At 46.2% G+C, this 14434-nt stretch overlaps 1 protein-coding gene across 4 annotated transcripts in view; it reads right to left on the bottom strand.

Annotated features, from left to right (window-relative positions):
- LOC134945111 (ubiquitin carboxyl-terminal hydrolase 22-A) overlaps nucleotides 1–14434 on the bottom strand; it is a 459291-nt gene that overhangs the window by 71518 nt on the left and 373339 nt on the right. For all 4 annotated transcript variants that reach the window (XM_063934177.1, XM_063934176.1, XM_063934175.1 and 1 more), the window contains exons 11-12: nucleotides 2652–2778; nucleotides 2013–2104 (exon numbers count right to left, since the gene is read on the bottom strand). In XM_063934177.1, coding sequence (XP_063790247.1) covers nucleotides 2013–2104; nucleotides 2652–2778 — 219 coding nt within the window. The remainder of the gene's footprint in view (nucleotides 1–2012; nucleotides 2105–2651; nucleotides 2779–14434) is intronic.

Raw genomic sequence — 14434 nt, forward strand, 5'->3', positions numbered from 1 at the left:
GTGTCCTGTAAAATGCACAGCGCTGGCGATCAGGCGGCTTTACAGAGGAGGATTTGCCCCAGCAGTCCCAGGAACAGCGCAGCTCCGTGTAATGGCGGCTGACAGGGAGTGAGGGAGAAATACATGCAGCTCCAGGGCGGGAACATTTACCCAAATGGCACCCTGGGGCTGGGGGAAAGGCTACAGGTCAGGCCTTATCCCCCAGCTGGCTTCCCCCCCGGGCGCTGCGGGCCGTAATAAAACAGGGGTTTTTTTAGAGACAAAACCCCACCTGTGCCCTATGTCCCGGAGGCTAGTGGAGCAGCTGCCCCTTACAGTGTCCATGACAGCGCCCACAGTCGCGCTGGATCGCAATTACAGCGGGCCAGAGACCCCTTACCTCCCCTTTGAATGCGGCCACGCGATCCAGGAGACAGCGGCGTGTGTGTGACTAACGTGGAGAAGAACACCGGAGAACGGCTGCAGTGACCCGGCAACCAGGTCACGGGAGTATACAGTGCCACTGGGGGAGTGATGGAGCTGCAGCAGTGGATGTCTGACTGACATCTAACACTGCTGCAGCTACAAACTGAGCTCCTGTGCACGGAGGCGGGATTATAGAGGAGGCGGCGCTGTGCATCTTGTGAACAGTCAAAGCTTTGAGCCTGTTGGTGCCTCGGATCAATATCCTACTCTACACCCCGATGTTAATCCTTGTGGAGCCCAGTGTACCCCGCAGCAGAAACTATTGCGCCAGACATCAGAAATATAAACTACAAGACAAAAACAAGTGCTACCTTACAATGGTATGTAAGGATCAATTAGGGAACACTGAGTCAACTTGAGACGAATAAACCAAAGAGGACAAGTGTGAAAATTATGAGTTCGCAGTCTAAAAACGAACGACCGTTCTATGAGAAATATGCTTTTGACATATGCATCATTAACCTAATAAACTATTACTGATTCCCACCATATCTCTAACTGTGCAGAGTTCGTATATTCTCCCCATACTTGTGTCTGTGTCCTACCACACCCCTAAAATATATTGGTAGGTTAATTGGCCCCAAACAAAAATTAATCCTAGTGTGTAAATACATGGCCAGACTAGAGTGGTTCTTATCTGCCGTTAAATTCTATGTCTATATCAATGTAAGAAAGTTGGTGTGTACAGACACCCATCACCCAGACAGGAATCATAATTCATTCAACCCTGATAAGATTCCCAAACCTCCTAATGAACACGTGAGTCACAAAACGAGTTTTCTGCAGTAATCAATCGTCATAACTTTTTTTCAAAATGTCAAAATGCGAGAATGGAGAAGTGGAGAGGTTTCCGATAGCAACCAATTAGCTTGTAGTACCATTTATCTAATATAAATCTATAAAATGATAAGTAGAAAATGACTGGTTGCTATGGGCAACTTTGACTCTTTAGAAGGCTTGATACATCTTTCCCACAGTTAGGGGAGGGGGCCAGGAACAGTATATTTACAAGCATTTTAAATGCATTATCCAGATAATATGCAAAAAAAAATGTACTCAATGTAATAGTTTAATTAGGCGGTATTCTCAAAATCTTGATTTCCGAAAAACATGCAATTTTCTTGGTGTGTGTGATGCAGGCCTAGGGCCCAGGAACAGTCAAAAAAGTATCTATACCTACTGTACAATGGTATACGGTGATGGCACATGGCAGCAAAGTAAGGACTTTTTGGGCATGTTTTTGCATGTGCTTTACTATTGTTTTAATATTATACAATTACATCCGACAGGATACCCTGACTTACCTGATGTATACAAGACAAAAAACAAACAAAAAACACTTAAGCATTTTTATATTAATACATTTTGTAAATAATTTAGTCTAAAAAGAGCACAAGTGACACTTATAAGCTATTTAAACTGACTAAACGAAGATGAATTAATCAAAAAGATTAAATAAAAAAGTTGAGAAACCCTATTCTATAGGCTGCAAATGGCCTTGCACTTAAACATCTAATAATATTTATAACTACTCAATGGATACTCACCTAGAGGCCATGAATGGTGTCATGTCTAACTCCAAGGGGAAAGACACATACGTTGTGATCTTCCGCCTTAGTTTAGCTGAATGTTCAAACCGCTGTGTCAAAGAAAAGAGAAATGAGTCCTACTCAAAAATAGCGGATCTCTAAGCCAAAGGAATATCATAAAACACAACTTTACAGACATAATAAAGCCACAAGCTAAAGAAAAATATAAAGAAATTAAGACCTACAGTATACAGACCATTACGGTTAGAACTAATTCAGACATGACCTGGGTTAATGTACAAAAACGCATTGATGCACTCTTTAGTAATGCATTTTATTTGCATATACTTTTCAAGTGCTGCATTCAGAAGCAGTTCATACTGACTTCTAAAATGTTAAATCCAGATGTTTAATCCATCTAAAACGTTGAATTTAATTTTAGAAAGCAATGTTGGTAATAGTTTTTTTTTTTATGTATTCCCAGGAATTTATTAACGTGTCTGAGTAAAAAGACCAAAAATTAGAGATGCTGGGAAAAACAATGCAAAATATCAGGCACCGATACATAATGAATAAAAAAAGAATACCTTTGCATAATACATACAATGTGAACTTATCATTACTCATTATAACTGTCGAAAGGCAGCCTAGTCTTACTTTGAGATGAAAACAAGCCACAATAGGCAGTTTCTTCATAGTGAGCTGCTTAGTAGATTCTTGGTAACTATGGCAACCACTGCATTTGATTTTGGCACTACTTCCTAGATGCTCTGGCCGCGTAAACCTGTAAGAAAGGGGATAATCACTTTGCAGTTGAAACTGATGGGTAATTATACAATACAAAGCTGGCTTGCAGAGTCAGAACATTCATACAGAACACTAAAAATGTAAATGGAAAATAACCTGCAAAAACTACAACTACAACTCTTACACGTTTTTGCAAAACAACGTTTTAAAAGAACAAAACATCTAATAAGCATTTTTTTTCATTCTCAGGTATATAAATCTGTTTTATATTACTTTTCCTCAAGATTATGATAATGTATAGCATGGTTGCCAGATACCCAGTGGGACAACAATCATACCAGAAATCCCCAGAAAATCCCAGTTTATTATGCATCAGTCCTCCTCCTAACATACCCCACCCCGGGCCTAGGAAAGCCTGTTTTGTTAGCAAACCCCAGACAGGAGCAGGATTTTAGAAGCGAAGTTAGACCTGAACATACAAGATACACACTCCCGCAGAGGAGAGAAACATCAAAAAGGAAAAAAAATACTCCCCAGAAGACAGGTGCATCAGAGTGGGCGCCCTGTGGATCTTATGGACCTTGAAGAAAGAGTTCTTATTTTCTTCATCAGGGTCCATTGTGATCCGCAGTCCTTACATTCGGGATGTCCTAAAGCAGTTCACTTTAAGGGTGGGGATGCTCCTGATAGGAGAATCAGACACCTAAAGAAAGCATCCTGAGAGGCAAAGGTATCAATGGCATAAAACCTCAGGAACGTGTTAATAGAATACCACGTAGCTGCCTTAGAGTTGTTAAGCAGTAGCGCCAGGGCAAGCGGTCCATAAGGGACCCACTGAATGTGTAGAATGAGCAGAGACTGTATCTAGAACAAGATCAGCTTGAATGTAAGCCTCTGAAATAGTCATGCGAAGCCACCTGGACAACGTTTGTTTACTAGCTTGCCAACCTCGCTTATGGAATCCATACAGGACAAATAGAGAATCCATTTTACTGATCACTTTGGTACGTTCCAAGTAAATCCTTCGTGCACGAACCATATCCAATAAGGCCTCTCCAGCAGACAGATCCGGGGACTGAAAGGCTGGAACCATCTCCGTATTTAGATGGAACTTGGACAGCCCCCTAGGAAGGTGACCCACCTTGGTCCGGAGAATTGCCCTATCTTGATGGAAGATCAAAAACTGAGGACGACAGGAAAGCGCACACAAATCAGACACCGTTCTCGCAGAGGCAATAGACAGGAGAAATAACACCTCTTAAGGTCCACTGACTCTAAAGGCTCAAATGAGGAAGAGATTGCAGGAGCAGGGATAATTTCTCGGGGCCACTGGACGTAAAGGGAAGCTTAATATGGAGCATTCCTTGAAACAAAAGGGACGTACATCTTGTAGTGGAGCAACCTATCGTTGAAACCACACTGATAGTGCAGAAACTTGTACTTTCAGGGATGCTAGGCGAAGACCAAGGAATAACCCTTCTTGCAGAAAGTCCAGTATCCTGGAAACCCTAAAGGTACGGGGGTCATAGTGCCTAGGCGCACACCACTGAAAATAAGAGTGCCAAATCCAGTAATAGACGCGGACTGAAGAAGGCTTACGAGCCCGCAGTATTGTCTGTATCACTGCATCCGTGAATTTCTTAGCTCTGAGGACTGATGACTCAAGAGCCAAGCCGTCAAAGACAAATTGAGCCAAGTCCCAATGCAGACAGGGACCCTAAAGTCAACAGATCTGGTCGCTGTGGAAGTAGGAATGGCATGTCCATGGACAGATTTTGGAGATCAGTGAACCAGTGGCGCCGGGCCATGCAGGAACTATCAGTATCATTGTGCCTCCTTCCCATTTGCGCTTGCGAAGAACTCTGGGTAACAGTGATACTTGAGGAAACCGGTATCCTAGATAGAAGTCCACCGTACTGCTAGATCGTCCACGAAGGCTGCCTGTGGATATTTGGTCCTAGATACATGGATTGGAACCTTGTGATTGTGAGGAGAGGCCATCAGGTCTACATCCAGCAAACCCCATCTGTTAACCAGGTTCTGGAACACTTCGGGGTGGAGCGCGCATTCGCCACTCTGGACGTCCTGCCGACTGAAGAATTCTGCTTCCCCGTTGAGGTTCCCTGGCAGACACACAGCTGAGATGGCTGGAAGGCAAGCCTCGGTCCACTGGAGCATGAGCGCCACCTTAGCCAAAGCCTGCTTGGGGGTCGGGCCTCTGGCCGTCCAAGCTTGCTTAGTCCGCGACTTAGCCACCTTGCTGGAGACAACCTGCCATGCATGTCCTTTCGTCTTGCCTTGAAACCTAAAATTCCGAAAGGAAGACGTCCAAGCTTTTGGGCTAGGTGCTGATGGCAAAAAGCAGACTTAGTAGCTACCAGTGTAGCCAAAATCTTATCCAATTCTGAGCTAAATAAAATGATTCCAGCAAAAGGCAGAGCTTCCAATGACCTTTTAGACTCCAAATCCGCCTTCCAGGAGCGTACCCAGAGCACACAGTGAGCTACTACCGACGTAGCCGAGGCCATGGAAGCTAATAGTCCCTGTATCCCAGGATGCCTCTTCTAAATATCAGCCCGTTTGCCTGATGTAAGCAATAAGAGACAGCTGATCTCTGGAACCATTCAACTTCAGACTGTCCTCTAGTGCATCAGCCCAATGCTCCACAGCTTTAGCCACCCAGGCTGAAGCGAACGCTGGACTAGTAATAGCCCCTATAAGGGAAAAAAAATAGACATAACAACCGCTTCAAATTTTCCGTCTGTCGCATCCTTAAGGGAGGAAACCGATGGTATAGGTCAGGCTTTTTCAACCAGTGTGCCACGGCACACTAGTGTGCCGCGACCAGTTGCAAGGTGTGCCGCGGAGCCAGAGCAGCTTCCTGCACCTTCAGAGTGAACTGTTGGCCTGGGCTCTTCTTAGAGGATCAGTCATGCTCTGGCTGTGACCTATGCCTTGAAAATGGTGTGATATCATAGGTCACGGCCGCCGCGTCTCACCACCCAGCCAGCCCACCCTCCTGCATACACATCTACCAGTTCCCGCTTGCATACACAGCTTTCCTTGCCCACCCACATCCACACCTGCCCGACCGCCCGCTGCTCAGTATTCGCAGAACTCCACTATGAACAACCCCCGCCACTGAGGGACAGGGAGGAGGACAGCTGATAATAATATTTGTTATTTTATTTTTCCTGTGGGGAACCAAATAATTTCAATAGTATTTATGTGGGGAGAATAAGAATTTATGGATTTATGGGGGGAACAATGTGAATAATTCATGTGGGGAGAAATGTGATTGATTTATGTAGGGAGCAACATGATTTATGTGGGGAGCAATGTGATTGTTTTTTCTGTGTAGGCCAATGTATGTGTGGATTTTTTTTTTACTGTGAGGGCCAATGTGTGTGTGTTGTTTTTTTCTGTGGGGAACTGATGGTGTGCCTTGGCAATTTTAAAATATTGTTCAATGTGCCGCGAGTAAAAAAAGGTTGAAAACCACTGGTATAGGTAATGCGGAGAAGCGCACCAGGCGTGCTACATGAACATCCACTGAAGGGGGAATTTCCCATTTAGCATACTCTCTGTGGTAAAGGGTAATGAGACACCAGTCTCTTAGGTACTGGGAACGTCTTACTAGGAGTATTCCAAGCTTCCTGCAGGAAGGAGGGAACTCAGTCTTAACCAACTTCTGACGTTTACACAAAGTTTTAGGCACAGGCCCTGGTTCTTCCTCCTCAAAAACCAAAAAAGACTTAACTGCCCTTAGCATGGCTATCACATCCACTGAGGAATGACGATACTTCTCACCCGAGGGAGACCCAGGGAGAGAGTGGCCACCCCAGAGGACTCCATGGAGTATACCCCAGGGCCTGCAATGTACAAGACAATTGCTGCGGAACCCCCATTTTAGCTGGCAAAGCAGGAGGCGCCAAGCAGCCCACTCTGCACATTAACACCTGTGCAAAAGAAGCCAGTGATTCCTGCACAGGGGCTGGTAGTAGCAGCTGTTGTGGGTTTGCACATAGCATTTAAACACACAAACCATCCTGCACAAGGTCCTGTGGTGGTAATGCTGCAGCACTGGCCTTACATGAAACCAGCACAGGTGCATTATCCTCTTTGCTACCTTTGCCTGTGGAAGACATTGTAACTGGATAACTTAAAGCTAAGCACACACAATGTACAGCTTTAACAATTGCAAATTTGACTGTCTCACAAAACACAAATTAAATGTGAAGTAACATAGCCCTGAACACCTGTACTCAGGATTTTTGAAAGAAAATTTTAAGGGATTAATATAACTGACAGATAGAAATGCAGTCAGACAGCAGAGCTAGCAGAAGTCACATCCAATGCAAGTAAATAACAATTGCAATAGACACTGAAGTCAACTACACACACCATAGTGGCAGTTTGGACTAGTGCATGTACAACCTGGCCCTTGGGGAAATGTATACGAAGAGGAAAACCCTTTAGCATTCCCAGAGTCCTGCAGCACACCTGTTCCCATTTGGAATGTGGATCAGAGACTAATAAGAGAAGCATGTGGGGGAGGGGCAGCCTAGAAACCAGAGACCCAGCTGTGGAATCTGGCTCTGGGCTGGGGGACGGGCCGCTGGGAGACAGCTAACCTCCCCTGGCTGACATTAACCACCAGGTACCCCAGCCTCCATTATCCCGAGTGCCAGTATATATGCCCTTGTGGCCTAGTGGGTTCAGTAGTGCACTCAATGGTCTGCGGTCACATCAGAGCCTGCGGTCCGTCTCCCAGAGACCGGAGGCATGGACTGCACATATTGCGGGTCCCACGAACGGGAGCCCGCCTTACCTGTCCCCCATTCTCCGGCTGCAGTCCAGGACCCTGGACGCTGTGCTGGCGTGGCGACCAGGAAGAAACCCCGCCGGAATAGTCAGTTTCTCAGCATCACTGACGTTGCGGCACCAGCGGGGTATTGGAGCGGCAGCGCTGGCGCTCAAGGCTCCTAGCGCATGCTCACTCATTTATGCTTAGTAAAAGAAAACATTTTTTTCCTGCAGCTGTGTGAAAGGTGCTCCAGCTCTGACAGCACCGAAACTAAAACTGGCTTCCCTAGGCCGGGAGTGAGGTATATGAGGAGGAGGACCGATGCATCCTGGGAGTTAAAAGCTTAACTGTGTGATGCTTGGTCAACTCCTGGAACCTACACCCCAAAGTAAGGACTGTGGATCACGACTCATACTGCCCCAGTAATGAATAGAGAATACAGTACTTACTGGTTAATGATCCTTTGATCAATACATAAAGCATGCATCTTTCAGATTGTTACAGGGTAGTCCTAAATAAACCATAATAGGAAGGAAGTGGCGGCACTATGGCAGGATAGAAAATGGATATACAGATGTGTTTTCACACATCTAGCCTCAATATGCCATGCAGCAATAGATGTCTGGCTTCAGTGAGCCTTCAGGTCACGAGCAACTCTGCTAACATCGGGCATCTTTTTGCAGAAAATGCATCTTCGTAACACAATGCAACTAGGAGGAGACTATATTTGGGTATGTCAGCAATTGAGCAGGTCTAGACACATTTTTGTACAAGGTTTATGTTGAGAGGATTACTATTTTTAACACTCCAAATAAAGTATAATGTTAGCAGGTAAATAAAACCAAGAAAAGTTCACCCCACTTCTTTATCTGTAACACTAACAATTTGCCTAGTAATTACTATTTTAGTATTTTTGGCAGATTTTAAATGCATTCACAGATTCTCTCTAGTGCTAAACAGATAGGAAATTGATTCCGTTTCAGGAGAGGAATTAGAAGGTTTTATAAAAAAAAATTCAAAGCAAAATTAGGCAACGCCTTTGATTTGCAAGACGCAATTGATCATTAACTATAAGTTATAATGCACTGACATAGCACGCATCATGACACAAACATACCAAGGAGTGAAACACAAGATAAAGTTGGTCCTGCCAAATGAGCTCACAATCTAAAGGGGCAAAATGCAAAACTATGTGCTGCTTCATGGTGATGCCTGGATGCGCAAACATTGGCCATTTAGAGTAGTGCCAAGATTCAGGGTTTTCCCTCTCGCCTCTATGGGGTGGGAGGAAAAGCTTGTGATGCTTAAGTAAGCAATGTGCCTTTCTGGAAAAACACATTGCGTCCTTCATGCAGAATTGAGTTCCCTCAACTGCAGTTGCTGGTGGATTTATTTATGTAGACCCAAAACATGAATCATCAAGGTAGACCAGTAAGCTGCTGCGCACAGTAACCATCATTTACCATTCATTGTAACCAAATGTCCTTTCTGTGGCGTTTCTAACTAAAGGGCTCCATACAAACCAGCAAAAATAAGAATTTACTTACCGATAATTCTATTTCTCGGAGTCCGTAGTGGATGCTGGGGTTCCTGAAAGGACCATGGGGAATAGCGGCTCCGCAGGAGACAGGGCACAAAAAGTAAAGCTTTAGGATCAGGTGGTGTGCACTGGCTCCTCCCCCTATGACCCTCCTCCAAGCCTCAGTTAGGATACTGTGCCCGGACGAGCGTACACAATAAGGAAGGATTTTGAATCCCGGGTAAGACTCATACCAGCCACACCAATCACACTGTACAACCTGTGATCTGAACCCAGTTAACAGTATGATAACAGCGGAGCCTCTGAAAAGATGGCTCACAACAATAATAACCCGATTTTTGTAACTATGTACAAGTATTGCAGATAATCCGCACTTGGGATGGGCGCCCAGCATCCACTACGGACTCCGAGAAATAGAATTATCGGTAAGTAAATTCTTATTTTCTCTATCGTCCTAGTGGATGCTGGGGTTCCTGAAAGGACCATGGGGATTATACCAAAGCTCCCAAACGGGCGGGAGAGTGCGGATGACTCTGCAGCACCGAATGAGAGAACTCCAGGTCCTCCTTAGCCAGGGTATCAAATTTGTAGGATTTTACAAACGTGTTTGCCCCTGACTAAATAGCCGCTCGGCAAAGTTGTAAAGCCGAGACCCCTCGGGCAGCCGCCCAAGATGAGCCCACCTTCCTTGTGGAATGGGCATTTACATATTTTGGCTGTGGCAGGCATGCCACAAAATGTGCAAGCTGAATTGTATTACACATCCAACTAGCAATAGTCTGCTTAGAAGCAAGAGCACCCAGTTTGTTGGGTGCATACAGGATAACAGCAAGTCAGTTTTCCTGACTCCAGCCGTCCTGGAACCTATATTTTCAGGGCCCTGACAACATCTAGCAACTTGGAGTCCTCCAAGTCCCTAGTAGGTGCAAGGCACCACAATAAGCTGGTTCAGGTGAAACACTGACACCACCTTAGGGAGAGAACTGGGGACGAGTCCGCAGCTCTGCCCTGTCCAAATGGACAAACAGATATGGGCTTTTTTGAGAAAAAAACCACCAATTTGACACTCGCCTGGTCCAGGCCAGGTCCAAGAGCATGATCACTTTTCATGTGAGATGCTTCAAATCCACAGATTTGACTGGTTTTAAACCAATGTGATTTGAGGAATCCCAGAACTACGTTGAGATCCCACAGTGCCACTGGAGGCACAAAAGGGGGTTGTATATGCAATACTCCCTTGACAAACTTCTGGACTTCAGGAACTGAAGCCAATTCTTTCTGGAAGAAAAATCGACAGGGCCGAAATTTGAACCTTAATGGACCCCAATTTGAGGCCCATAGACACTCCTGTTTGCAGGAAATGCAGGAATCGACAGAGTTGAAATTTCTTCGTGGGGCCTTTCTGGCCTCGCACCACGCAACATATTTTTTCCACATGTGGTGATAATGTTGTGCGGTCACTTCCTTTCTGGCTTTGACCAGGGTAGGAATGACCTCTTCCGGAATGCCTTTTTCCCTTAGGATCCGGCGTTCCACCGCCATGCCGTCAAACGCAGCTGCGGTAAGTCTTGGAACAGACATGGTACTTGCTGAAACAAGTCCCTTCTTAGCGGCAGAGGCCATAAGTCCTCTGTGAGCATCTCTTGAAGTTCCGGGTACCAAGTCCTTCTTGGCCAATCCGGAGCCATGAGTATAGTTCTTACTCCTCTACGTCTTATAATTCTCAGTACCTTAGGTATGATAAGCAGAGGATGGAACACATACACCGACTGGTACACCCACGGTGTTACCAGAACGTCCACAGCTATTGCCTGAGGGTCTCTTAACCTGGCGCAATACCTGTCCCGTTTTTTGTTCAGACGGGACGCCATCATGTCCACCTTTGGTATTTCCCAACGGTTTACAATCATGTGGAAAACTTCCCGATGAAGTTTCCACTCTGCCGGGTGGAGGTCGTGCCTGCTGAGGAAGTCTGCTTCCCAGTTTCCATTCCCGGAATGAAACACTGCTGACAGTGCTATCACATGATTTTCCGCCCAGCGAAAAGTCCTTGCAGTTTTTGCCATTGCCCTCCTGCTTCTTGTGCCGCCCTGTCTATTTACGTGGGCGACTGCCGTGATGTTTTTCCCACTGGATCAATACCGGCTGACCTTGAAGCAGAGGTCTTGCTAAGCTTAGAGCATTATAAATTTAGCCTTAGCTCCAGTATATTTATGTGGAGAAAAGTCTCCAGACTTGATCACACTCCCTGGAAATTTTTTTTTTTTTTTTTCCTTGTGTGACTGCTCCCCAGCCTCTCGGGCTGGCCTCCGTGGTCACCAGCATCCAATCCTGAATGCCGAATCTGCGGCCCTCTAGAAGATGAGCACTCTGTAACCACCACAGGAGAGACACCCTTGTCCTTGGATATAGGGTTATCCGCTGATGCATCTGAAGATGCGATCCGGACCATTTGTCCAGCAGATCCCACTGAAAAGTTCTTGCGTGAAATCTGCCGAATGGAATTGCTTCATAGGAAGTCACCATTTTTACCAGGACCCTTGTGCAATGATGCACTGATTTTAGGAGGTTCCTGACTAGCTCGGATAACTCCCTGGCTTTCTCTTCCGGGAGAAAAACCTTTTTCTGGACTGTGTCCAGAATCATCCCTAAGCACAGGAGACTTGTCGTCGGGATCAGCTGCGATTTTGGAATATTTAGAATCCACCCGTGCTGTTGTAGCAGTATCCGAGATAGTGCTACTCCGACCTCCAACTGTTCCCTGGACTTTGCCCTTATCAGGAGATCGTCCAAGTAAGGGATAATTAAGACGCCTTTTCTTCGAAGAAGAACCATCATTTCGGCCATTACCTTGGTAAAGACCCGGGGTGCCGTGGACAATCCAAACGGCAGCGTCTGAAACTGATAGTGACAGTTCTGTACCACGAACCTGAGGTACCCTTAGTGAGAAGGGCAAATTTGGGACATGGAGGTAAGCATCCCTGATGTCTCGGGACACCATATAGTCCCCTTCTTCCTGGTTCGCTATCACTGCTCTGAGTGACTCCATCTTGATTTGAACCTTTGTAAGTGTTCAAATTTTTTTAGATTTAGAATAGGTCTCACCTAGCCTTCTGGCTTCAGTACCACAATATAGTGTGGAATAATACCCCTTTTCTTGTTGTAGGAGGGGTAATTTAATTATCACCTGCTGGGAATACAGCTTGTGAATTGTTTCCCATACTGCCTCCTTGTCGGAGGGAGACCTTGGTAAAGCAGACCTCAGGAGCCTGCGAAGGGGAAACGTCTCGACATTCCAATCTGTACCCCTGGGATACTACTTGTAGGATCCAGGGGTCCTGTACGGTCTCAGCGTCATGCTGAGAGCTTGTCAGAAGCGGTGGAATGCTTCTGTTCCTGGGAATGGGCTGCCTGCTGCAGTCTTCTTCCCTTTCCTCTATCCCTGGGCAGATATGACTCTTATAGGGACGAAAGGACTGAGGCTGAAAAGACGGTGTCTTTTTCTGCAGAGATGTGACTTAGGGTAAAAACGGTGGATTTTCCAGCAGTTGCCGTGGCCACCAGGTCCGATGGACCGACCCCAAATAACTCCTCTTCCTTTATACGGCAATACACCTTTGTGCCGTTTGGAATCTTAAATGCTCTATAGTCAATAAAATACTGTCCCTGTCAAGGGTATCAATATTTTTAGTCAGGGAATCCGACCAAGCCACCCCAGCTCTGCACATCCAGGCTGAGGCGATCGCTGGTCGCAGTATAACACCAGTATGTGTGTATATACTTTTTATGATATTTTCCAGCCTCCTGTCAGCTGGCTCCTTGAGGACGGCCCTATCTATAGACGGTACCGCCACTTGTTTTGATAAGCGTGTGAGCGCCATATCCACCCTAAGGGGTGTTTCCCAACGCGCCCTAACTTCTGGCGGGAAAGGGTATACCGCCAATAATTTTCTATCGGGGGGAACCCACGCATCATCACACACTTCATTTAATTTATCTGATTCAGGAAAAACTACGGTAGTTTTTTCACATCCCACATAATACCCTCCTTTGTGGTACTTGTAGTATCAGAAATATGTAACACCTCCTTCATTGCCCTTAACGTGTGGCCCTAATAAGGAATACGTTTGTTTATTCACCGTCGACACTGGATTCAGTGTCCGTGTCTGTGTCGACCGACTAAAGTAAACGGGCGTTTTTAAAACCCCTGACGGTGTTTTTGAGACGTCTGGACCGGTACTAATTGTTTGTCGGCCGTCTCATGTCGTCAACCGACCTTGCAGCGTGTTGACATTATCACGTAATTCCCTAAATAAGCCATCCATTCCGGTGTCGACTCCCTAGAGAGTGACATCACCATTACAGGCAATTGCTCCGCCTCCTCACCAACATCGTCCTCATACATGTCGACACACACGTACCGACACACAGCACACACACAGGGAATGCTCTGATAGAGGACAGGACCCACTAGCCCTTTGGAGAGACAGAGGGAGAGTTTGCCAGCACACACCAAAAACGCTATAATTATATAGGGACAACCTTATATAAGTGTTTTCCCTTATAGCATCTTTTTTATATATTTCTAACGCCAAATTAGTGCCCCCCCTCTCTGTTTTAACCCTGTTTCTGTAGTGCAGTGCAGGGGAGAGCCTGGGAGCCTTCCCTCCAGCCTTTCTGTGAGGGAAAATGGCGCTGTGTGCTGAGGAGATAGGCCCCGCCCCTTTTTCGGCGGCCTCGTCTCCCGCTCTTTAACGGATTCTGGCAGGGGTTAAATATCTCCATATAGCCCCCGGAGGCTATATGTGAGGTATTTTTTTGCCAAAAATAGGTTTACATTTGCCTCCCAGGGCGCCCCCCTCCCAGCGCCCTGCACCCTCAGTGACTGCCGTGTGAAGTGTGCTGAGAGGAAATGGCGCACAGCTGCAGTGCTGTGCGCTACCTTAAGAAGACTGAGGAGTCTTCTGCCGCCGATTCTGGACCTCTTCTCGTTTCAGCATCTGCAAGGGGGCCGGCGGCGAGGCTCCGGTGACCATCCAGGCTGTACCTGTGATCGTCCCTCTGGAGCTAATGTCCAGTAGCCAAAGAAGCCAATCCATCCTGCACGCAGGTGAGTTCACTTCTTCTCCCCTAAGTCCCTCGTTGCAGTGATCCTGTTGCCAGCAGGACTCACTGTAAAATAAAAAACCTAAGCTAAACTTTTCTAAGCAGCTCTTTAGGAGAGCCACCTAGATTGCACCCTTCTCGGCCGGGCACAAAAATCTAACTGAGGCTTGGAGGAGGGTCATAGGGGGAGGAGCCAGTGCACACCACCTGATCCTAAAGCTTTACTTTTTGTGCCCTGTC

The sequence above is a fragment of the Pseudophryne corroboree genome, chromosome 7, assembly GCF_028390025.1.
Source record: "Pseudophryne corroboree isolate aPseCor3 chromosome 7, aPseCor3.hap2, whole genome shotgun sequence".
Taxonomy (NCBI): domain Eukaryota; kingdom Metazoa; phylum Chordata; class Amphibia; order Anura; family Myobatrachidae; genus Pseudophryne; species Pseudophryne corroboree.